Source organism: Salmo trutta, unplaced genomic scaffold (genome assembly GCF_901001165.1).
Source record: "Salmo trutta unplaced genomic scaffold, fSalTru1.1, whole genome shotgun sequence".
Classification (NCBI taxonomy): domain Eukaryota; kingdom Metazoa; phylum Chordata; class Actinopteri; order Salmoniformes; family Salmonidae; genus Salmo; species Salmo trutta.
The window spans coordinates 842,283-868,808 of NW_021822962.1; the positions used below are offsets into that span (position 1 = coordinate 842,283).

The 26,526-nt window shown below is 45.7% G+C and overlaps 1 protein-coding gene across 1 annotated transcript in view; it reads right to left on the reverse strand.

The window, feature by feature from the left end:
• The window catches only part of LOC115187639 (pleckstrin homology domain-containing family G member 4B-like), an 89,194-nt gene that overhangs the window by 7,857 nt on the left and 54,811 nt on the right, over nt 1-26,526 (reverse strand). The window contains 16 exon segments of the mRNA XM_029746608.1: nt 36-213; nt 498-668; nt 8,311-8,535; nt 9,504-9,593; nt 15,901-16,150; nt 18,397-18,609; nt 18,611-19,243; nt 20,860-21,035; nt 21,881-22,045; nt 22,162-22,284; nt 22,629-22,767; nt 23,058-23,200; nt 24,580-24,672; nt 24,715-24,765; nt 24,829-24,927; nt 25,356-25,472. Coding sequence (XP_029602468.1) covers nt 36-213; nt 498-668; nt 8,311-8,535; nt 9,504-9,593; nt 15,901-16,150; nt 18,397-18,609; nt 18,611-19,243; nt 20,860-21,035; nt 21,881-22,045; nt 22,162-22,284; nt 22,629-22,767; nt 23,058-23,200; nt 24,580-24,672; nt 24,715-24,765; nt 24,829-24,927; nt 25,356-25,472 — 2,866 coding nt within the window.

Sequence of the window (26,526 nt, forward strand, 5' to 3'; positions counted from 1 at the left end):
CCCACGACCCCCCCTCTGTGGCCGTGGTTACTCACCCCTGTTTCGTAGCGCCTGTCTCCAGAGGATCTTTCCGATGATGGCTGTCCACACGGCCTTGACCTCTCCAGAGCTGGCCTGTAGGATGAACGTGTCCTGGGACTTCCTCCTCCGGAACCAGATCTCGAAACGCAGCCCGCTGTCGCCCACGCTCTCTGTCATTCCTATCTCTGCCGTCTGAATGAGTAGCCAGAAACAGTCAACTTTCCAGGAAAACACTGACTGTGGTGGTTTTGAGATTTCACATGGTGGCACAGCAAACTGAACATACTGGTGCAGCACCTCCATTGTGGAGAACCCTGCTAAATGTGGTTCCACACCTCACAATAAACAATACAAACATCACTGCCTGAACACAACAACATAGCATAATGTTAGCCAACTGGCTGAAATGATTTCAGGTAGAACGGCATATTACTTCATAGTTCCTAACTTCATAGTACATGTGTTGTCATTGTCACCTTGTAGGACTGCTTGTAGATGTACAGGTCGTATCCTCCCTCAATCTTTTTGCTTTTGCTGAAGAGGATGAGGTCCTCGAACAGGAAGACGTGACGGAGGTACTTCCTGCGGCCACACCACACGATGAACTCATCCTGACACCTCAGCTGACCCTGTTCCTTCAGGTTCACCTACAGCAGCAGAGACCAGAGGAGACCTTTCACATGACCTACTCTGACATCTTCTTCCAAACAAATAATTATACATAATGTGAACCTTTCTATTTGCTCTCTCTAAATTCAATTTAAATTTAAGGGCTTTATTGGCAAGGGAAACATATGTTTACATATCTCTCTCTCTCTCTCTCTCTCTCTCTCTCTCTCTGTATCTGTGTGTATCTCTCTCTCTCTGTATCTGTGTGTATCTCTCTCTCTCTCTGTATCTGTGTGTATCTCTCTCTCTGTATCTGTGTGTATCTCTCTCTCTCTGTATCTGTGTGTATCTCTCTCTCTCTGTATCTGTGTGTATCTCTCTCTCTGTATCTGTGTGTATCTCTCTCTCTCTGTATCTGTGTGTATCTCTCTCTCTGTATCTGTGTGTATCTCTCTCTCTCTGTATCTGTGTGTATCTCTCTCTCTGTATCTGTGTGTATCTCTCTCTCTCTGTATCTGTGTGTATCTCTCTCTCTGTATCTGTGTGTATCTCTCTCTCTGTATCTGTGTGTATCTCTCTCTCTCTCTGTATCTGTGTGTATCTCTCTCTCTGTATCTGTGTGTATCTCTCTCTCTCTGTATCTGTGTGTATCTCTCTCTCTGTATCTGTGTGTATCTCTCTCTCTGTATCTGTGTGTATCTCTCTCTCTCTGTATCTGTGTGTATCTCTCTCTCTCTCTGTATCTGTGTGTATCTCTCTCTCTGTATCTGTGTGTATCTCTCTCTCTCTCTGTATCTGTGTGTATCTCTCTCTCTCTCTGTATCTGTGTGTATCTCTCTCTCTCTGTATCTGTGTGTATCTCTCTCTCTGTATCTGTGTGTATCTCTCTCTCTGTATCTGTGTGTATCTCTCTCTCTGTATCTGTGTGTATCTCTCTCTCTGTATATCTCTCTCTCTCTGTATACAGCTCTACTGTTCTACAGCTCTACTGCTCTACAGCTCTACTGTTCTACAGCTCTACTGTTCTACTGTTCTACTGTTCTACTGTTCTACTGCTCTACTGTTCTACTGTTCTACTGCTCTACAGCTCTACAGCTCTACTGTTCTACAGCTCTACTGTTCTACTGCTCTACAGCTCTACTGCTCTACTGTTCTACTGTTCTACTGCTCTACAGCTCTACTGTTCTACTGCTCTACAGCTCTACAGCTCTACTGCTCTACTGCTCTACTGTTCTACTGCTCTACAGCTCTACAGCTCTACTGTTCTACAGCTCTACTGTTCTACTGTTCTACTGTTCTACTGCTCTACTGTTCTACTGTTCTACAGCTCTACTGTTCTACTGTTCTACTGCTCTACTGCTCTACTGCTCTACTGTTCTACTGTTCTACAGTTCTACTGCTCTACTGCTCTACTGTTCTACTGTTCTACTGCTCTACTGTTCTACTGTTCTACTGCTCTACTGCCCTACAGCTCTACTGTTCTACTGTTCTACAGCTCTACAGCTCTACTGCTCTACTGCTCTACTGCTCTACTGTTCTACTGTTCTACTGCTCTACTGTTCTACTGCTCTACAGCTCTACTGTTCTACTGCTCTAGTGTTCTACTGCTTTACTGCTCTACTGTTCTACTGTTCTACAGCTCTACAGCTCTACTGTTCTACTGTTCTACAGCTCTACTGTTCTACTGTTCTACTGTTCTACAGCTCTACTGTTCTACAGCTCTACAGCTCTACTGTTCTACTGCTCTACTGCTCTACAGCTCTACTGCTCTACAGCTCTACTGCTCTACTGTTCTACTGCTCTACAGCTCTACTGTTCTACAGCTTTACAGCTCTACTGTTCTACTGTTCTACAGCTCTACTGTTCTACTGTTCTACTGTTCTACAGCTCTACTGTTCTACTGTTCTACTGCTCTACTGTTCTACTGCTCTACTGTTCTACAGCTCTACAGCTCTACTGTTCTACTGCTCTACTGTTCTACTGCTCTACTGTTCTACTGCTCTACAGCTCTACTGCTCTACTGTTCTACTGCTCTACAGCTCTACTGCTCTACAGCTCTACAGCTCTACAGCTCTACTGCTCTACTGCTCTACTGTTCTACTGCTCTACTGTTCTACTGCTCTACTGTTCTACTGTTCTACTGCTCTACTGTTCTACTGTTCTACTGCTCTACTGTTCTACTGTTCTACAGCTCTACTGTTCTACTGTTCTACAGCTCTACTGTTCTACTGCTCTACTGCTCTACAGCTCTACTGTTCTACTGCTCTACTGTTCTACTGTTCTACAGCTCTACTGTTCTACTGTTCTACTGTTATACTGCTCTACTGTTCTACTGTTTTACTGTTCTACTGCTCTACTGCTCTACTGTTCTACTGTTCTACTGCTCTACTGTTCTAATGTTCTACTGTTCTACTGTTCTACTGCTCTACTGTTCTACTGTTCTACTGCTCTACTGTTCTACTGCTCTACTGTTCTACTGCTCTACTGTTCTACTGTTCTACTGCTCTACAGATCTACTGCTCTACTGTTCTACTGCTCTACAGCTCTACTGCTCTACTGTTCTACTGTTCTACTGCTCTACTGTTCTACTGTTCTACTGCTCTACAGATCTACTGCTCTACTGTTCTACTGCTCTACAGCTCTACTGCTCTACAGCTCTACTGTTCTACAGCTCTACTGTTCTACTGCTCTACTGCTCTACAGCTCTACTGTTCTACTGCTCTACAGCTCTACTGCTCTACTGTTCTACTGTTCTACAGCTCTACTGTTCTACTGCTCTACAGCTCTACTGTTCTACTGCTCTACTGCTCTACAGCTCTACTGTTCTACTGCTCTACTGTTTTACTGCTCTACAGCTCTACTGTTCTACAGCTCTACTGTTTTACTGCTCTACTGTTCTACTGTTCTACTGTTCTACTGCTCTACAGCTCTACTGTTCTACTGTTCTACTGCTCTACTGTTCTACTGTTCTACTGTTCTACTGCTCTACTGTTCTACTGTTCTACTGTTCTACTGCTCTACAGCTCTACTGTTCTACTGTTCTACTGCTCTACTGTTCTACTGTTCTACTGTTCTACTGTTTTACTGCTCTACAGCTCTACTGTTCTACTGTTCTACTGCTCTACTGTTCTACTGTTCTACTGTTCTACTGCTCTACTGTTCTACTGTTCTACTGTTCTACTGCTCTACTGTTCTACTGCTCTACTGTTCTACTGTTCTACTGCTCTACTGCTCTACTGCTCTACTGTTCTACTGCTCTACTGTTCTACTGTTCTACTGTTCTACAGCTCTACTGCTCTACTGCTCTACTGTTCTACTGTTTTACAGCTCTACTGTTCTACAGCTCTACTGTTCTACTGCTCTACTGTTCTACTGTTCTACTGCTCTACTGTTCTACTGCTCTACTGTTCTACTGTTCTACAGCTCTACTGCTCTACTGCTCTACTGTTCTACTGTTCTACTGCTCTACTGTTCTACTGTTCTACTGCTCTACAGCTCTACTGCTCTACTGTTCTACTGCTCTACTGCTCTACTGTTCTACTGCTCTACTGTTCTACTGCTCTACTGCTCTACTGTTCTACTGCTCTACTGTTCTACTGCTCTACTGTTCTACAGCTCTACTGTTTTACTGCTCTACTGTTCTACTGCTCTACTGTTCTACTGTTCTACTGTTCTACTGCTCTACAGCTCTACTGTTCTACTGTTCTACTGCTCTACTGTTCTACTGTTCTACTGTTCTACTGCTCTACTGCTCTACTGTTCTACTGTTCTACTGTTCTACTGCTCTACTGTTCTACTGTTCTACTGTTCTACTGCTCTACAGCTCTACTGTTCTACTGTTCTACTGTTCTACTGTTTTACTGCTCTACAGCTCTACTGTTCTACTGTTCTACTGCTCTACTGTTCTACTGTTCTACTGTTCTACTGCTCTACTGTTCTACTGTTCTACTGTTCTACAGCTCTACTGTTCTACTGCTCTACTGTTCTACTGCTCTACTGTTCTACTGTTCTACTGCTCTACTGCTCTACTGCTCTACTGTTCTACTGCTCTACTGTTCTACTGCTCTACTGTTCTACAGCTCTACTGCTCTACTGCTCTACTGTTCTACTGTTTTACAGCTCTACTGTTCTACAGCTCTACTGTTCTACTGCTCTACTGTTCTACAGCTCTACTGCTCTACTGCTCTACTGCTCTACTGCTCTACTGTTCTACTGCTCTACTGTTCTACTGCTCTACTGCTCTACAGCTCTACTGCTCTACTGTTCTACTGCTCTACTGTTCTACTGTTCTACAGCTCTACTGTTCTACTGCTCTACTGCTCTACTGCTCTACAGCTCTACTGCTCTACTGCTCTACTGTTCTACTGCTCTACTGCTCTACTGCTCTACAGCTCTACTGTTCTACTGTTCTACTGCTCTACTGTTCTACTGTTCTACTGCTCTACTGTTCTACTGCTCTACAGCTCTACAGCTCTACTGTTCTACTGTTCTACTGTTCTACTGTTCTACTGCTCTACTGTTCTACAGCTCTACAGCTCTTCTGTTCTACTGCTCTACTGTTCTACAGCTCTACTGTTCTACTGTTCTACTGTTCTACTGTTCTACTGTTCTACTGCTCTACTGTTCTACTGTTCTACTGCTCTACTGCTCTACTGTTCTACAGCTCTACAGCTCTACTGTTCTACTGTTCTACAGCTCTACTGTTCTACTGTTCTACTGCTCTACAGCTCTACTGTTCTACTGTTCTACTGCTCTACTGTTCTACTGCTCTACTGTTCTACTGTTCTACAGCTCTACTGTTCTACTGCTCTACTGCTCTACTGTTCTACAGCTCTACAGCTCTACTGTTCTACTGCTCTACTGCTCTACTGTTCTACAGCTCTACTGTTCTACTGTTCTACAGCTCTACTGTTCTACTCCTCTACTGCTCTACTGCTCTACTGTTCTACAGCTCTACTGCTCTACTGCTCTACTGTTCTACAGCTCTACTGTTCTACTGTTCTACTGCTCTACTGCTCTACTGTTCTACTGCTCTACTGTTCTACTGTTCTACTGCTCTACTGTTCTACAGCTCTACTGTTCTACTGCTCTACTGTTCTACTGTTCTACTGTTCTACTGCTCTACAGCTCTACAGCGCTACTGCTCTACTGCTCTACTGCTCTACAGCTCTACAGCTCTACTGTTCTACTGTTCTACTGCTCTACTGTTCTACTGTTCTACTGCTCTACTGCTCTACTGTTCTACAGCTCTACAGCTCTACTGTTCTACTGTTCTACTGTTCTACTGCTCTACAGCTCTACTGTTCTACTGTTCTACTGCTCTACTGTTCTACTGTTCTACTGTTCTACTGTTTTACTGCTCTACAGCTCTACTGTTCTACTGTTCTACTGCTCTACTGTTCTACTGTTCTACTGTTCTACTGCTCTACTGTTCTACTGCTCTACTGCTCTACAGCTCTACAGCTCTACTGTTCTACTGTTCTACTGCTCTACTGTTCTACTGTTCTACTGCTCTACTGCTCTACTGTTCTACTGTTCTACTGTTCTACTGCTCTACTGTTCTACTGTTCTACTGTTCTACTGCTCTACAGCTCTACTGTTCTACTGTTCTACTGCTCTACTGTTCTACTGTTCTACTGTTCTACTGTTTTACTGCTCTACAGCTCTACTGTTCTACTGTTCTACTGCTCTACTGTTCTACTGTTCTACTGCTCTACTGTTCTACTGTTCTACTGTTCTACAGCTCTACTGTTCTACTGCTCTACTGTTCTACTGCTCTACTGTTCTACTGTTCTACTGCTCTACTGCTCTACTGCTCTACTGTTCTACTGCTCTACTGTTCTACTGCTCTACTGTTCTACAGCTCTACTGCTCTACTGTTCTACTGTTTTACAGCTCTACTGTTCTACAGCTCTACTGTTCTACTGCTCTACTGTTCTACAGCTCTACTGCTCTACTGCTCTACTGCTCTACTGCTCTACTGTTCTACTGCTCTACTGTTCTACTGCTCTACTGCTCTACAGCTCTACTGCTCTACTGCTCTACTGCTCTACTGTTCTACTGTTCTACAGCTCTACTGTTCTACTGCTCTACTGCTCTACAGCTCTACTGCTCTACTGCTCTACTGTTCTACTGCTCTACTGCTCTACTGCTCTACAGCTCTACTGTTCTACTGTTCTACTGCTCTACTGTTCTACTGTTCTACTGCTCTACTGTTCTACTGCTCTACAGCTCTACAGCTCTACTGTTCTACTGTTCTACTGTTCTACTGTTCTACTGCTCTACTGTTCTACAGCTCTACAGCTCTTCTGTTCTACTGCTCTACTGTTCTACAGCTCTACTGTTCTACTGTTCTACTGTTCTACTGTTCTACTGTTCTACTGCTCTACTGTTCTACTGTTCTACTGCTCTACTGCTCTACTGTTCTACAGCTCTACAGCTCTACTGTTCTACTGTTCTACAGCTCTACTGTTCTACTGTTCTACTGCTCTACTGTTCTACTGTTCTACTGTTCTACTGCTCTACTGTTCTACTGCTCTACTGTTCTACTGTTCTACAGCTCTACTGTTCTACTGCTCTACTGCTCTACTGTTCTACAGCTCTACAGCTCTACTGTTCTACTGCTCTACTGCTCTACTGTTCCACAGCTCTACTGTTCTACTGTTCTACAGCTCTACTGTTCTACTCCTCTACTGCTCTACTGCTCTACTGTTCTACAGCTCTACTGCTCTACTGCTCTACTGTTCTACAGCTCTACTGTTCTACTGTTCTACTGCTCTACTGCTCTACTGTTCTACTGCTCTACTGTTCTACTGTTCTACTGCTCTACTGTTCTACAGCTCTACTGTTCTACTGCTCTACTGTTCTACTGCTCTACTGTTCTACTGTTCTACTGCTCTACAGCTCTACAGCGCTACTGCTCTACTGCTCTACTGCTCTACAGCTCTACAGCTCTACTGTTCTACTGTTCTACTGCTCTACTGTTCTACTGTTCTACTGCTCTACTGCTCTACTGCTCTACTGTTCTACAGCTCTACAGCTCTACTGTTCTAATGTTCTACTGCTCTACTGCTCTACTGCTCTACTGCTCTACTGTTCTACTGTTCTACTGCTCTACTGTTCTACTGCTCTACTGTTCTACAGCTCTACAGCTCTACTGTTCTACTGCTCTACTGCTCTACAGCTCTACTGTTCTACTGTTCTACTGTTCTACAGCTCTACTGCTCTACTGTTCTACAGCTCTACAGCTCTTCTGTTCTACTGCTCTACTGTTCTACAGCTCTACTGCTCTACTGCTCTACTGCTCTACAGCTCTACAGCTCTACTGCTCTACTGTTCTACAGCTCTACAGCTCTACTGCTCTACTGCTCTACTGTTCTACAGCTCTACAGCTCTACTGTTCTACTGCTCTACTGCTCTACTGTTCTACAGCTCTACAGCTCTACTGTTCTACTGCTCTACTGTTCTACAGCTCTACTGCTCCACAGCTCTACTGCTCTACTGCTCTACTGTTCTACAGCTCTACAGCTCTACTGTTCTACTGCTCTACTGTTCTACTGTTCTACTGTTCTACTGTTCTACTGCTCTACTGTTCTACTGTTCTACTGCTCTACTGTTCTACTGTTCTACTGTTCTACTGCTCTACTGCTCTACTGTTCTACTGCTCTCCCCCCGACTTACATCACATCCTCGGATGGCGTCCATGGCCAGCAAGTCGTTGCCATGGCGCAGCTGGAACTTAACCATCTCCTCTGCGGTGCGGAGGTCAGAGAGCTCCTGTTCCTGGGACTGACCACACTCCTTGATCAGGTCCTTCAGCAGCAGGGCGTACTTAGACATCCTCTGGATGGGCTTCAGCAGGTAGGACGCCAGGTCCATCTTATCACCCAGCTCCAACTGCTTGTTCTGGGGAGACAGAGAGGTTAGAGGTTAGAGGGTAGAGGTCAGAGGTCAGGATACATACAGAAAGATAAACAGACCAACAGACAGGTAGGACACCAGGTCCATCTTATCACCCAGCTCCAACTGCTTGTTCTGGGGAGACAGAGGTTAGAGGTCAGAGGTCAGGATACATACATACAGAAAGATAAACAGACCAACAGACAGGTAGGACACCAGGTCCATCTTATCACCCAGCTCCAACTGCTTGTTCTGGGGAGACAGAGAGGTTAGAGGTCAGAGGGTAGAGGTCAGGATACATACAGAAAGATAAACAGACCAACAGACAGGTTGGACACCAGGTCCATCTTATCACCCAGCTCCAACTGCTTGTTCTGGGGAGACAGAGAGGTTAGAGGTCAGAGGGTAGAGGTCAGGATACATACAGAAAGATAAACAGACCAACAGACAGGTAGGACACCAGGTCCATCTTATCACCCAGCTCCAACTGCTTGTTCTGGGGAGACAGAGAGGTTAGAGGTCAGAGGGTAGAGGTCAGGGGTCAGGATACATACAGAAAGATAAACAGACCAACAGACAGGTTGGACACCAGGTCCATCTTATCACCCAGCTCCAACTGCTTGTTCTGGGGAGACAGACGCACACATAGAGGAGGATGAGAGGGGATGTAGGACTCTGTATGCAGACCTACAATAGCTTTTCTAAATGGGAATTCTGATGTCAATTCAACTCTTCCATTCTACATAGGTAGACGTCCAGTAGCTATGTAAAGTTTGACAATGGGAATTGTAATGTTACTGAATGTAGAACTAGCAGATGTATACTAGTAGTACCCTATATGACGTCAGGCTCACACAACCTTACAATTATACTGTTGCTGTGAAGTAGTTTGGTTCATATTGGTTAAAGGTCAGGGCTGGTGTTAGTACAGCTGATCCTAGAACGTTAGTAACCACAGCTGTTTCCAGACGCACCTTAAAGAATCCATTCCCGTGGCTGGTGAGTAGAGCATCAGACTGCGGCTTGTTCTTGCTGTAGAGAGCGTACATTCCAAACTGATCCTCCTGCACACAGGAATAACAAGTTACCACGCTGACTGCAGTCAAACTGATCCTCCTGCACACAGGAATAACAAGTTACCACTCTGACTACAGTCAAACTGATCCTCCTGCACACAGGAATAACAAGTTACCACTCTGACTACAGTCAAACTGATCCTCCTGCACACAGGAATAACAAGTTACCACTCTGACTACAGTCAAACTGATCCTCCTGCACACAGGAACAACAAGTTATCACTCTGACTACAGTCAAACTGATCCTCCTGCACACAGGAACAACAAGTTACCACTCTGACTACAGTCAAACTGATCCTCCTGCACACAGGAACAACAAGTTACCACTCTGACTACAGTCAAACTGATCCTCCTGCACACAGGAATAACAAGTTACCACTCTGACTACAGTCAAACTGATCCTCCTGCACACAGGAATAACAAGTTACCACTCTGACTACAGTCAAACTGATCCTCCTGCACACAGGAATAACAAGTTACCACTCTGACTACAGTCAAACTGATCCTCCTGCACACAGGAATAACAAGTTACCACTCTGACTACAGTCAAAGGTACACACACAGGATGTGTTCCAAATGGCACCCTATTCCCTATATAGTGCACAACTTTTGAATAGGGCCCATAGAGAATAGGGTGCATTATTTAGGGAATAGGGTGCCATTTGGGACGCGGGACCGGTGTTCTGTGCTAGGCCTAAACACAGAGACTCATTTAGCTCATGAGGCCTGGATTCCATCAACCAACTATTAGAATACCATCAACCAACCATTAGAATACCATCAACCAACCATTAGAATACCATCAACCAACCATTAGAATACCATCAACCAACCATTAGAATACCATCAACCAACCATTAGAATACCATCAACCAACCATTAGAATACCATCAACCAACCATTAGGATTCCATCAACCAACCATTAGAATACCATCAACCAACCATTAGGATTCCATCAACCAACCATTAGAATACCATCAACCAACCATTAGAATACCATCAACCAACCATTAGGATTCCATCAACCAACCATTAGGATTCCATCAACCATCCATTAGAATACCATCAACCAACCATTAGGATTCCATCAACCAACCATTAGGATTCCATCAACCAACCATTAGGATTCCATCAACCAACCATTAGAATACAATCAAACAACCATTAGAATACCATCAACCAACCATTAGAATACCATCAACCAACCATTAGGATTCCATCAACCAACCATTAGGATTCCATCAACCAACCATTAGAATACCATCAACCAACCATTAGGATTCCATCAACCAACCATTAGAATACCATCAACCAACCATTAGGATTCCATCAACCAACCATTAGGATTCCATCAACCAACCATTAGAATACCATCAACCAACCATTAGGATTCCATCAACCAACCATTAGAATACCATCAACCAACCATTAGAATACCATCAACCAACCATTAGGATTCCATCAACCAACCATTAGGATTCCATCAACCATCCATTAGAATACCATCAACCAACCATTAGGATTCCATCAACCAACCATTAGGATTCCATCAACCATCCATTAGAATACCATCAACCAACCATTAGGATTCCATCAACCAACCATTAGGATTCCATCAACCAACCATTAGGATTCCATCAACCAACCATTAGAATACAATCAAACAACCATTAGAATACCATCAACCAACCATTAGGATTCCATCAACCAACCATTAGAATACCATCAACCAACCATTAGGATACCATCAACCAACCATTAGAATACCATCAACCAACCATTAGGATACCATCAACCAACCATTAGGATTCCATCAACCAACCATTAGAATACCATCAACCAACCATTAGAATACCATCAATCAACCATTAGAATACCATCAACCAACCATTAGGATTCCATCAACCAACCATTAGGATTCCATCAACCAACCATTAGGATTCCATCAACCAACCATTAGAATACCATCAACCAACCATTAGAATACCATCAACCAACCATTAGAATACCATCAACCAACCATTAGGATTCCATCAACCAATTATTAGAATACCATCAACCAACCATTAGAATACCATCAACCAACCAGTAGGATTCCATCAACCAACCATTAGAATACCATCAACCAACCATTAGGATACCATCAACCAACCATTAGGATTCCATCAACCAACCATTAGGATACCATCAACCAACCATTAGAATACCATCAACCAACCATTAGAATACTATCAACCAACCATTAGAATACCATCAACCAACCATTAGGATTCCATCAACCAACCATTAGAATACCATCAACCAACCATTAGAATACCATCAACCAACCATTAGGATTCCATCAACCAACCATTAGAATATCATCAACCAACCATTAGAATACCATCAACCAACCATTAGGATACCATCAACCAACCATTAGAATACCATCAACCAACCATTAGAATACTATCAACCAACCATTAGAATACCATCAACCAACCATTAGGATTCCATTTGATTTCAACTAAAACCTCTACATATATTAGTTTATAGTTGAGTTAGTTTGGTACCCACCAATAGTAACATGTTTAAAAGAACATTTCTTATTTTAAAGTAACTGTCCAATAAAAATCATATCTCTTCCCTCTGCTCAATCCTTCTCCAACCAATCTCCTGATTCTGCCTCCTCAACCCTCCTCTCCTCCCTTTCTGCATCCCTTGACTCTCTATGTCCCCTATCCTCCAGGCCGGCTCGGTCCTCCCCTCCTGCTCCGTGGCTTGACGACTCACTGCGAGCTCACAGAACAGGGTTCCAGGCAGCCGAGCGGAAATGGAGGGAAACTAGCCTCCCTGCGGACCTGGCATATTTTCACTCCCTCCTCTCTACATATTCTTCCTCTGTTTCTGCTGCTAAAGCCACTTTCTACCACTCTAAATTCCAAGCATCTGCCTCTAACCCTAGGAAGCTCTTTGCCACCTTCTCCTCCCTCCTGAATCCTCCCCCCCCCTCCTCCCTCTCTGCGGATGACTTCGTCAACCATTTTGAAAAGAAGGTTGACGACATCCGATCCTCGTTTGTTAAGTCAAACGACACCGCTGGTCCTGCTCACATTGCCCTACCCTATGCTTTGACCTCTTTCTCCCCTCTCTCTCCAGATGAAATCTTGCGACTTCTGACGGCCGGCCACCCAACAACCTGCCCGCTTGACCCTATCCCCTCCTCTCTTCTCCAGACCATTTCCGGAGACCTTCTCCCTTACCTCACCTCGCTCATCAACTCATCCTTGACCGCTGGCTACGTCCCTTCCGTCTTCAAGAGAGCGAGAGTTGCACCCCTTCTCAAAAAACCTACACTCGATCCCTCCGATGTCAACAACTACAGACCAGTATCCCTTCTTTCTTTTCTCTCCAAAACTCTTGAGCGTGCCGTCCTTGGCCAGCTCTCTTGCTATCTCTCTCAGAATCACCTTCTTGATCCAAATCAGTCAGGTTTCAAGACTGGTCATTCAACTGAGACTGCTCTTCTCTGTGTCACGGAGGCTCTCCGCACTGCTAAAGCTTACTCTCTCTCCTCTGCTCTCATCCTTCTAGACCTATCTGCTGCCTTTGATACTGTGAACCACCAGATCCTCCTCTCCACCCTCTCCGAGATGGGTATCTCCGGCGCGGCTCACTCTTGGATTGCGTCCTACCTGACAGGTTATCTCCGGCGCGGCTCACTCTTGGATTGCGTCCTACCTGACAGGTTGCTCCTACCAGGTGGCGTGGCGAGAATCTGTCTCCGCACCACGTGCTCTCACCACTGGTGTCCCCCAGGGCTCAGTTCTAGGCCCTCTCCTATTCTCGCTATACACCAAGTCACTTGGCTCTGTCATATCCTCACATGGTCTCTCCTATCATTGCTACGCAGACGACACACAATTCATCTTCTCCTTTCCCCCTTCTGATAACCAGGTGGCGAATCGCATCTCTGCATGTCTGGCAGACATATCAGTGTGGATGACGGATCACCACCTCAAGCTGAACCTCGGCAAGACGGAGCTGCTCTTCCTCCCGGGGAAAGGACTGCCCGTTCCATGATCTCACTATCACGGTTGACAACTCCATTGTGTCCTCCTCCCAGAGTGCTAAGAGCCTTGGCGTGACCCTGGACAACACCCTGTAGTTCTCCGCTAACATCAAGGCGGTGACCCGATCGTGTAGGTTCATGCTCTACAACATTCGCAGAGTACGACACTGCCTTACACAGGAAGCGGCGCAGGTCTTAATCCAGGCACTTGTCATGTCCCGTCTGGATTACTGCAACTCGCTGTTGGCGGGGCTCCCTGCCTGTGCCATTAAACCCCTACAACTCATCCAGAACGCCGCAGCCCGCCTGGTGTTCAACCTTCCCAAGTTCTCCCACGTCACCCCGCTCCTCCGCACACTCCACTGGCTTCCAGTTGAAGCTCACATCTGCTACAAGACCATGGTGCTTGCCTACGGAGCTGTGAGGGGAACGGCACCTCCATACCTTCAGGCTCTGATCAGTCCCTACACCCAAAGAAGGGCACTGCGTTCATCCACCTCTGGCCTGCTGGCCCCCCTACCTCTGCGGAAGCACAGTTCCCGCTCAGCCCAGTCAAAACTGTTCGCTGCTCTGGTACCCCAAACCCACAAGCTCCCTCACGACGCCAGGACAGCGGAGTCAATCACCACCTTCCGGAGACACCTGAAACCCCACCTCTTTAAGGAATACCTGGGATAGGATAAAGTAATCCTTCTAACCCTCCCCCCACCTACCCCCCCCCCCAAAAAAAGATATAGATGTACTATTGTAAAGTGGTTGTTCCACTGGATATCATAAGGTGAATGCACCAATTTGTAAGTCGCTCTGGATGAGAGTGTCTGCTAAATGACGTAAATGTAAATGTAGTTTGCTGCAATTCTACACATTTTGCCATGGGGTGTCGAGAAATGTTGCTGTTTTAAAGCTAGTTTGCTGCAATTCTACACATTTTGCAGTTTTTAATATGATATCTGAGTGAGACTGACTAACAAAAATCAATGGGGCTCTAATTCGACATTGATTACTACACGTTTAGATAGCTGGCCACTAGACTAATTTACCAATCTAAAACCTGTTAGCTGACCTGGCTATTTGAGTGACTGTCAGTGACTGACATATCAAGAGAAAAACCGATGATCCACAGCCACATTGTATTATTACATTCTGAGGGGAAATTGATCAAAGGGCCCGTGGGCCGCCAGTTGCCCATCCCTGGTCTAGGAGGAACTGGGACTGCGTCCCGAATGACACCCATTCCTTTCGAGTGGACTACAAGGGCATATACGGCTCTGGTCAAAAGTAGTGCACTACATAGGGAATAGGGTGTCATTTGGGAGTCTCACTCTGTCTGGGTCCCAGTCCCCTGCAGCTTCCCAAATTCATCTCCATCTAAACAAAGTTCAAGTCAAATCAAAGTTTATTGGTCGCCATACATAGATTTGCAGATGTTATTGCAGGTGCAACGAAATGCTTGTGTTTTCTAGCTCCAACAGTGCCCAGCAGTACAAAACGTTACCCTCATGTTGATGTTTGTGACCCTGGTAACAAGCAAAAAAAGTAGTGCACTATATAGGGAATAGGGTGCCATTTGGGACTCATCTTAAGACTCAAGTGTCTGAGGAAACAGCTGCTGATGGACAGGGGAGAGTGTCTGCCTGCCTGTCTGTCTGCCTGTCAGTCTGCCTCTCTCTCTGCCTGTCTGTCTACCTTTTGGTCTGTCTGCCTGTCTGTCAACATGACTCAAGTGTCTGAGGAAACAGCTGCTGATGGACAGGGGAGAGTGTCTGCCTGCCTGTCTGTCTGCCTGTCAGTCTGCCTCTCTCTCTGCCTGTCTGTCTACCTTTTTGTCTGTCTGCCTGTCTGTCAACATGACTCATGTGTCTGAGGAAACAGCTGCTGATGGACAGGGGATAGTGTCTGCCTGCCTGTCTGTCTGCCTCTCTCTCTGCCTGTCTGTCTACCTTTTGGTCTGTCTGCCGGTCTGTCAACATGACTCAAGTGTCTGAGGAAACAGCTGCTGATGGACAGGGGAGAGTGTCTGCCTGCCTGTCTGTCTGCGTGTCAGTCTGCCTCTCTCTCTGCCTGTCTGTCTACCTTTTTGTCTGTCTGCCTGTCTGTCAACATGACTCACGTGTCTGAGGAAACAGCTGCTGATGGACAGGGGAGAGTGTCTGCCTGCCTGTCTGTCTGCGTGTCAGTCTGCCTCTCTCTCTGCCTGTCTGTCTACCTTTTTGTCTGTCTGCCTGTCTGTCAACATGACTCACGTGTCTGAGGAAACAGCTGCTGATGGACAGGGGAGAGTGGGCCGAGGCCTCCAGCTCTTTCAGGAAGTACTGGCAGTGGAAGTTACACAGTTTCTCCATGTTGCCAAAGATAATGCTGCGTTTCCCCCAGAGGTCCTGAGGCAGGTCCAGACGCTCCATCTCTGGGAAGTAGTGCTCGATGACGTAGCTGAGGGAACGCACATACTCCCTCTCCGTGGAAATCATCTCAGCCATGATGTGCTGCACTTTACTGTTGAGGAGGGAAGAGACAGAGATCCTATCATTTACTGTTGAGGAGGGAAGAGACAGAGATCCTATCATTTACTGTTGAGGAGGGAAGAGACAGAGATCCTATCATTTACTGTTGAGGAGGGAAGAGACAGAGATCCTATCATTTACTGTTGAGGAGGGAAGAGACAGAGATCCTATCATTTACTGTTGAGGAGGGAAGAGAGAGATCCTATCATTTACTGTTGAGGAGGGAAGAGACAGAGATCCTATCATTTACTGCTGAGGAGGGAAGAGACAGAGATCCTATTATTTACTGTTGAGGAGGGAAGAGACAGAGATCCTATCATTTACTGTTGAGGAGGAAAAGGACAGAGATCCTATCATTTACTGTTGAGGAGGGAAGAGACAGAGATCCTATCATTCAATGAATTCAAGTTTTTCTGACCAAAATGGCAGATTTTTCATTCATGTTGCTAGGATGCCATGGCCACTCTAGTGTTCTATTTAATTATGTGGTAAGAGATATGGAGCCATGAAGCCATATGGGTCCTGGTTTAAAGTAGTGCACTATATAGGAAATAGGGTGCCATTTGGGACACAGACAGTATTATTTTGTTAATTTAGCTGACAGTGTGTCCTGTAGCATTGCGGGTAGGGCCAGTAACTGAAAGGTTGCTGGGTTGAATCCCCGGTGCCAAAGACGTGGATGTTGATTAACCTGTTAGGGCTAGGGGGCAGTATTTACACGGCCGGATAAAAAACGTACCCGATTTAATCTGGTTACTACTCCTGCCCAGTAACTAGAATATGCATATAATTATTGGCTTTGGATAGAAAACACCCTAAAGTTTCTAAAACTGTTTGAATGGTGTCTGTGAGTATAACAGAACTCATATGGCAGGCAAAAACCTGAGAAGATTCTGAACAGGAAGTGGCCTGTCTGACAAGTTCTTGTTAATCTTGGCTCTTTTTATTGAAGACTGAGGATCTTTGCTGTAACGTGACACTTCCTACGGCTCCCATAGGCTCTCAGAACCCGGGAAAAAGCTGAACGATATCGAGGCAGCCCCAGGCTGAAGCACATTATCGTGTTTGGAAAGTGGCCGATCAGAGGGCCGTCAGACTAAGGCTCGTGCACGAGGGGATCCCATGCTTTTACTTTCTCTCTCGTTGAATGTAAACAGGCTTTGCCGGTCGGAATATTATCGCTTTTTTACGAGAAAAGTGGCATAAAATTTGATTTTAAACAGCGGTTGACATGCTTCGAAGTACGGTAATGGAATATTTCGAATTTTTTTGTCACGAAATGCGCCATGCTCGTAACCCTTATTTACCCTTTCGGATAGTGTCTTGAACGCACGAACAAAACGCCACTATTTGGATATAACAATGGATTATTTGGGACCAAACCAACATTTGTTATTGAAGTAGAAGTCCTGGGAGTGCATTCTGACGAAGACAGCAAAGGTAATAACATTTTTCTTATAGTAAATCTGACTTTGGTGAATGCTAAACTTGCTGGGTGTCTAAATAGCTAGCCCTGTGATGCCGGGCTATCTACTTAGAATATTGCTAAATGTGCTTTCACCGAAAAGCTATTTTAAAATCGGACATATCGAGTGCATAGAGGAGTTCTGTATCTATAATTCTTAAAATAATTGTTATGTTTTTGTGAACGTTTATCGTGAGTAATTTAGTAAATTCACCGGAAGTGTTCGGTGGGAATGCTAGTCACATGCTAGTCACCTGCTAATGTAAAAAGCTGTTTTTTGATATAAATATGAACTTGATTGAACAGACATGCATGTATTGTATAACATAATGTCCTAAGATTGTGATCTGATGAAGATCATCAAAGGTTAGTGCTGCATTTAGCTGTGGTTTGGGTTTATGTGACATTATATGCTAGCTTGAAAAATGGGTGTCTGATTATTTCTGGCTGGGTACTCTGCTGACATAATCTAATGTTTTGCTTTCGTTGTAAAGCCTTTTTGAAATCGGACAGTGTGGTTAGATTAACGAGAGTCTTGTCTTTAAAATGCTGTAAAATAGTCATATGTTTGAGAAATTGAAGTAATAGCATTTCTACGGTATTTGAATAATGCGCCACGGGATTCAACTGGCTGTTGAGTAGCCCAGAGAGGTTAAGGCAGCCCTCCGCACCTCTCTGATTCAGAGGGGTTGGGTTAAATGCAGAAGACACATTTCAGTTGAATGCATTCAGTTGTACAACTGACTAGGTCTCCCTCTTTCCCTTTCCCTCACCTGCTATGCTTCTTTCCATCTCCCTCTGGGTGTCTGGTGGGGGAGGACATGCTGCGGCTGCGTCCCAGCGCCGGGCTCACCACGTCAGGCCTCTGCAGCTTCTTCTCCACCGACACGTTGTTGGCCACCTCCAGCCCCTTGATGTACACCCCCGTGTAGCCATGCAGGTGGCTGGTGTCAACGTGGCCACCGCCACCGTCCTGCGCCGCCGGCAGCTCATAGCTCAGCGTCTTCTTCATGATCTTCTTGAGCGGCTGTTTGCGGTGCTGGTGGTGATGGTGGTGATGGTGGAGATGGTGGAGTGGCGTCCCAGACGACGAATAGACAGGCTCCGAGTGGCAGGAGGCGGCCCCCAGGGAGTCGATGGTGCAGTCGCTGTCCGTGTCGTCGAACAGAGAGGGGCTCTGCCGCAGCTTGAGGAGGAGGGGGTCTCCCTCTGGGGCGGGGGGGGAAGGGGAAGAGGGAGGAGGAGGTGAAGGAGCAGGAGGAGGGGCTCTTGTTGTTGTTGGAGGAGATGTGCCCTGTGGAGTGAGGCTTGGTTTCTTCCTCAAACTCCAGAGACGACACTATGATCCTTGACCCCAGAGTGGGCAACTCAGGTAAAACAAGATCCCCTGCAGCAGCCCCATGCTGCTCCGTGTGAGTGCAGCCCCCCTGTCTGTCTGCAGTCTCTGACGGGTCTTTGGTTAGATTTCTGGCTGCAGAGTCAGAGGCTGCAGAGCCAGAGGCTGCAGAGTCAGAGGCTGCAGTAGCTGCTGCTGTGGCCTGGACCAGGGTTTCCTCCAGCTGGTTCTTGGTCTGTTGACACTTGGTCCACAGGACGTTCCACTGATGGGTCTGCCGGGGGCTGGCCAGAGGGAGAGAGACAAGGTCAGTGGAAAAAAACAGCTGTAGTGTGAAGTTGCCCCAAGACACTCATCTGGGGTAAGTTTTTCATTTCCCCCACTAATGGTGAAGGTTAGGATTGAGGGAGGTGAAGCTGATCCTAGATCTGTACTTAGGGGAAACTGCACCCCAAAGTAAAAAAGGCCCCTAAATGATTTATTTATTATTTGAAATAAAAACAACTAACAAACAAATAATACTTAGTAGCAATAATAATATGGCAACTACAGTCTAATAATAATAACTATGAAATAATAATAATAATATTAACTATGACATAATAATAATAATAATAATATGGTAACAATTGTTTAATAATAATAACTATGATATTATAATAATAATAATAACTATGACATAATAATACTAATAATAACTATGACATAATAATAATATGGTAACTACTGTCTAATAATAATAACTATGACATAATAGCTCCTTGTCAATCTTCCGCAATAGGTGACCGCCTAATCCTGCCTAATGAGCGGGCCGGCCGTGGTCCAAGAAGTTTTGATTTGTGTCCTTCTATGAAAACACATCGTTTTCTATTCCTAAAACAGCAATGGCAGGTGGAATCCAAAAAAGACAAAAAGGCGGCCAATATGATGCAGAAAACTTAAGTTAAACTTTCACAAAGAAATTAACAAAAATATAGCGATACTATTAGGATGTAGGATCTTATTTGGATCTGCATTGGCTGTTGCTGAAGCTATTTTACTCTTTCCTTTCCCAACCTACCCTATCCTACCTTTTCATATCCTACCCCATCCTACCCTACCCTATCCCATTCTACCCTACCCTATCCTATCCTACTCTTTCCTATCCTATCCTACCCTATCCTATCCTACTCTTTCCTATCCTATCCTACCCTATCTATCTTACTCTTTCCTATGCTACCCTATCCTACTCTTACCTATCTTACCCTATCCTACACTTTCCTATCCTACCCTATCATAATATTTCCTATCCTACCTTAGCCTACTCTTTCCTATCCTATCCTATCCTATCCTATCCTACCCTATCCTATCCTACTCTTTCCTATCCTATCCTACCCTATCTATCCTACTCTTTCCTATCCTATCCTACCCTATCTATCTTACTCTTTCCTATCCTACCCAATCCTACTCTTTCCTATCCTACCCAATCCTACTCTTTCCTATCCTACCCTATCCTACTCTTTCCCATCCTACCCTACCCCACCCTATCCTATCCTACCCTATCCTAGCCTACTCTTTCCTATCCTACCCTATCTATCTTACTCTTTCCTATCCTATCCCATCCTACTCTTTCCTATCCTACCCTATCCTACTCTTTCCCATCCTACCCTACCCCACACTATCCTATCCCATCCTACTCTTTCCCATCCTACCCTACCCCACCCTATCCTATCCCATCCTACTCTTTCCCATCCTACCCTACCCCACCCTATCCTATCCCATTCTACTCTTTCCTATCCTACTCTTTCCTATCCTACCCCATCCTACTCTTTCCCATACTACCCCACTCTACCCTATCCTACCCTACCAAACCTTACCCCACCCTATCCTTCCCCAGCCTATCTTACAGCAGGTGGTATACCTGTCCAAGGACAGGACCATATCATTGAGGGGGCTGAAGTTGTCCAGGGAGAACGTGGAGGCCTCCATCTGATAGTCCTGGAGGATCTCAAGTACTGCAGAAGGGAGGCTCACACCACTGCTGTCCAGGTTCAGCTGCCTGAAGTAGTCCTGGCAGTGCTCCATCCACTGGTTAGCCTGCAGGACAGGACGGATAGCACGTAGAAATACAATTACAACAGACACTGAGTGGACAAAACATTAAGAACACCGGCTCTTTCAATGACACAGACTGACCAGGTGAATCCAGGGGAAAGCTAAGATCCCTTATTGATGTCACTTTGTTAAATCCACTTCAATCAGTGTAGATGAAGGGGAGGAAACAGGTTAAATAAGGATGTTTAAGCCTTGAGACAATTGAGACATGGATTGTCTATGTGTGCCATTCAGAGCGTGAATGGGCAAGACAAAATATTTTTAAGTTCCTTAGAACGGGGTATGGTAGTAGGTGCCAGGCGCACCGCTTTATGTCATGAACTGTAACGCTGCTGGGTTTTTCACACTCAACAGATTCCAGTGTATCAAGAAGGATTCACCACCCAAAGGACATTCAGCCAACTTGACACAACTGTGGGAAGCATTGGAGTCAACATGGGCCAGCATCCCTGTGGAATGCTTTTGATGCCTTGTAGAGTCCATGTCCTGATGAATTGAGGCTGTTCTGAGGGCAAAAGGGGGTGCAACTCAATATTAGTAAGGTGTTCTTAATGTTTGGTATACTCAGTGTATATGATTGATATAATGTTTAAAATCTGTATCTATTGTATCTATCAAAAGGTCAAGGTTCAAACACAGCATCATAGTAAGGAGGATCAACCCTTACAGTATTCTGTGTCACAAATGGCTCCCTATTCCCTTTTTTACCAGGATTCATAGTGCCATTTGGGATGCAGCCCAAGACATCTCATCACATCCTTTTTCCTCAACCTCTCTTGCTTGAGAAATAAACGAAGAATCAGAAATGATCCTGGGTCTGTCTTTACCGAGCCGTAGAACTCGTAGAGGTTGGTGAGGATGTCTAGCTGGTTCTTCCTCCTCTCCACTCTGCCCAGGATGGATCCCAGGTGCTGTTTGAAGTCCAGCAAGGCCGAGCTGGGGAGAGACTCTCCTGACTGCCTGACCAGCAGTAAACCCTGCTTCTGCTGCTGCTGTACGTGGACAGAGATTAGAGGATCATGGGAAATTCAGTTTATAAGAGTCTTAGAAGCAGTTTTCAAAGCAGAAAACAACAAGTCAGGAAGAAATGTACAATGTTGAAACGTACAACTGACTCTTCAAAGAACTGTTCCAAACTCTGCCTCATGTCTTTGACCGCAGCCAGAGAGAGATGGAGAGAGTCCAGGGGAGTGAGGTGCTTCTCTCCTTCCACACTGAACCATACTTTGATCTGGAGAGAGAGACAGAATGAGATGGGATGTAGGCTTTTATATAATACGCTAACATCCAATACTTCAGAATCAGGGCCACTGTAGCTCATATTATGACATTACTAGCAGCTTATTAGTCATTAGTAGATCAAGTTAGAAATGACTTTAACATACTGTATGTAAGCACAATCACAACGCCAGAATGAAATGTCAAAAGACAAGCCATCTGTCTGACTGAAGCACAATCACAACGCCAGAATGAAATGTCAAAAGACAAGCCATCTGTCTGACTGAAGCACAATCACAACGCCAGAATGAAATGTCAAAAGACAAGCCATCTGACTGACTGAAGTGAAAATCCCACCTGCTCTGTCTGTTCCTCAAACCTGCGGACCTCCAGCAGACTCTCCAGCTGTTTCAGGGACTTGTTGGAGAGGATCACCAGTTTATGGACCTCCTCATCCACCTGGTTATAAAGGACATTCACCATGTCCACTGAATCCCTGGATGGACAACAAGGACAACAGTAGGTTGGCAACAAATGGTGATGGGTAATAGATGTATCATCAGTGACCATAGCTATATATGCTTGTGTTGAGTGTTATGCATGCACCACTGTCTGAATGCTTTATAAAGGCGTTATACATCATCTCTACAGAGATTTAATGCATCCAACACTCTGATCTTTGGATTGAACTCAGATGTGTCTCAAATGGCACACTCTTCCCTATATAGTGCTCTACATTTGATCCAATAGTAAGTTCTGGTTATGCAGACCCTCTCCCAGCAGTACCTGTAGTTGTCATTCTCACAAGCCTCGTCCTTCCTGATACGGGCCAGGACTGTTCCTCCCTCCAGCCTCAGTCTGTTCAGACAGGTGTCCTCCAACACACACTTCATCAGAGACCTCTGCTGCTCCAGCACCTCAGATACCTCCTGAACCAGACACACACACACACACACACACACACACTTCATCAGAGACCTCTGCTGCTCCAGCACCTCAGATACCTCCTGAACCAGACACACACACACACACACTTCATCAGAGACCTCTGCTGCTCCAACACCTCAGATACCTCCTGAACCAGACACACACACACACACACACACACACTTCATCAGAGACCTCTGCTGCTCCAGCACCTCAGATACCTCCTGAACCAGACACACACACACACACTTCATCAGAGACCTCTGCTGCTCCAACACCTCAGATACCTCCTGAACCAGACACACACACACACACACACACTTCATCAGAGACCTCTGCTGCTCCAACACCTCAGATACCTCCTGAACCAGACACACACACACACACACACACACACACTTCATCAGAGACCTCTGCTGCTCCAACACCTCAGATACCTCCTGAACCAGACACACACACACACACACACTTCATCAGAGACCTCTGCTGCTCCAACACCTCAGATACCTCCTGAACCAGACACACACACACACACACACACTTCATCAGAGACCTCTGCTGCTCCAACACCTCAGATACCTCCTGAACCAGACACACACACACACACACACACACACTTCATCAGAGACCTCTGCTGCTCCAGCACCTCAGATACCTCCTGAACCAGACACACACACACACACACTTCATCAGAGACCTCTGCTGCTCCAACACCTCAGATACCTCCTGAACCAGACACACACACACACACACACACACACACACACACACACACACTTCATCAGAGACCTCTGCTGCTCCAGCACCTCAGATACCTCCTGAACCAGACACACACACACACACACTTCATCAGAGACCTCTGCTGCTCCAGCACCTCAGATACCTCCTGAACCAGACACACACACACACACACTTCATCAGAGACCTCTGCTGCTCCAACACCTCAGATACCTCCTGAACCAGACACACACACACACACACACACACACACACACACACACACACACACACACACACACACACACACACACACACACACACACACTTCATCAGAGACCTCTGCTGCTCCAGCACCTCAGATACCTCCTGAACCAGACACACACACACACACACTTCATCAGAGACCTCTGCTGCTCCAACACCTCAGATACCTCCTGAACCAGACACACACACACACACTTCATCAGAGACCTCTGCTGCTCCAACACCTCAGATACCTGAACCAGACACACACACACACACACACACACACACACACACACACACACACACACACACACTTCATCAGAGACCTCTGCTGCTCCAGCACCTCAGATACCTCCTGAACCAGACACACACACACACACACTTCATCAGAGACCTCTGCTGCTCCAACACCTCAGATACCTCCTGAACCAGACACACACACACACTTCATCAGAGACCTCTGCTGCTCCAGCACCTCAGATACCTCCTGAACCAGACACACACACACCTCTGCTGCTCCAGCACCTCAGATACCTCCTGAACCAGACACACACACACACTTCATCAGAGACCTCTGCTGCTCCAGCACCTCAGATACCTCCTGAACCACACACACAGACACACAGACACACAGACAGACACACACACACACACACACACAGACCTTAGTGCTCTCCAGGTTGCTGCTGCTGCTCAATGTAGAGATAGAAGACTGGAGGGAGGAGAGAGCCACGCTGCAACTGCTGGCAAACGGCTCAATTTTCTGACAGACGGGATGAAGAGAGAGAGAGAATGAGAGCAAGAGCGAGAGCAAGAGAGATGTTACAGACAGAGTTGAGATCAGGGAATACCAGACCATTTAAGTGATAATGCCCTTGAAGCCGGTGTTTGGAGCATATATTGGTGCAGGTGGTGTTAGTCTCGGGCCTAACAACACCCGTGGATTGCACAGTCAGATGAAACAGAGTAAATAGACATTTTAAAGTCATAGATTAAGCCGGTGGTAACTTGTGGAATAGACACCGGCTGGAATGCGGTTTTAACCAATCAGCATCCACGATTAGACCCACCCGTTGTATGAAGTGCACTACTTTTGACCAGACACCTATGGGCCCTGGTCAAACGCAGTGCACTACATAGCTAATAGGGTGCCATTTGAGACAACTGTAACCGTGGTGATGTGATTCCTACCTGTCTGAAGGCGACCCAGTGGTTGTGGTCGTAGGGGAACGTTCCGTCCAGGTCTCTAGTGAGCTGACTGGAGTCTATGTGCTTCAACAGAGCCTTCAGGGATGTCAGGATCTCCGTCTGCATGGGGACAGAGGGACACACACTCACTGTAACTCCCCACCAGGGTCGGGGCCTGTGGGTAGCAGGGTTGGAGTCAATTCCATTTCAATTCCAGTCGATTCAGGAAGTAAACTGAAATTCCTATTCCAATATCAATTATCTTCAATGCTTTTCCAATAAGGAAACTAAAGCTCTCACATCCTACCTTGCTACAGATATCATATATAACTGAGTTCAATCATATATAACTTCCACCAAAGCAAAAACGACCATCCTGTCATGTTCTGACCAGTAAGGGGTTATTTGTTATTGTAGTTTGGTCAGGACGTGGCAGGGGGTATTTGTTTTATGTGTTTATGTAGAGGGGTGTTTGTTTAGAGTATTCCGGGGTTTTTGGTTATGTTCTATGTTTCGTATTCTAGGATCTATCTATGTTGTGTATTTCTTTGTGTTGGCCTGGTATGGCTCTCAATCAGGAACAGCTGAGGTGCATGTCCCCAGTCTGGCACATCCAAAGCCAGCACCACGCACCAGGCCTCCAGTACGTCAGCCCAGTCCAACTCGTCCTGTTCCTGCTCCTCGCACTAGCCCTGAGGTGCATGTCTCCAGTCTGGCATAACCAAAGCCAGCACCACGCACTTCCCACAAAGGGACAGGTGAAAACAGGCTACCTAAGTATGGCTCTCAATCAGGAACAGCAGTACATCGTTGTTGCTGATTGAGAGTCATACTTAGGTAGCCTGTTTTCACCTGTCCCTTTGTGGGAAGTTGTTTGTGCATTGCTATGTTTAGCCAGCAGAACTGTTCAGCTGTCGGTCGTTTTTTCATTTTCTTATTTTGTGTCTCTAATAAAAGTTAAGATGAGCACTCAACCCGCTGCATTTTGGTCCACTTCATACGACGACCGTTACACATCCACTATATAATATAAAATGACAGGTAACCTTGATGATGTAAGTAAAGAAATGTAACTCAGAAAAATCCTCATGAGAGACAGAATGATCTGTAATACATATCGCTCTGTTGCAGGTTTCATCAAGACAACTAACCAATCACATCCTTTTATCCCCGT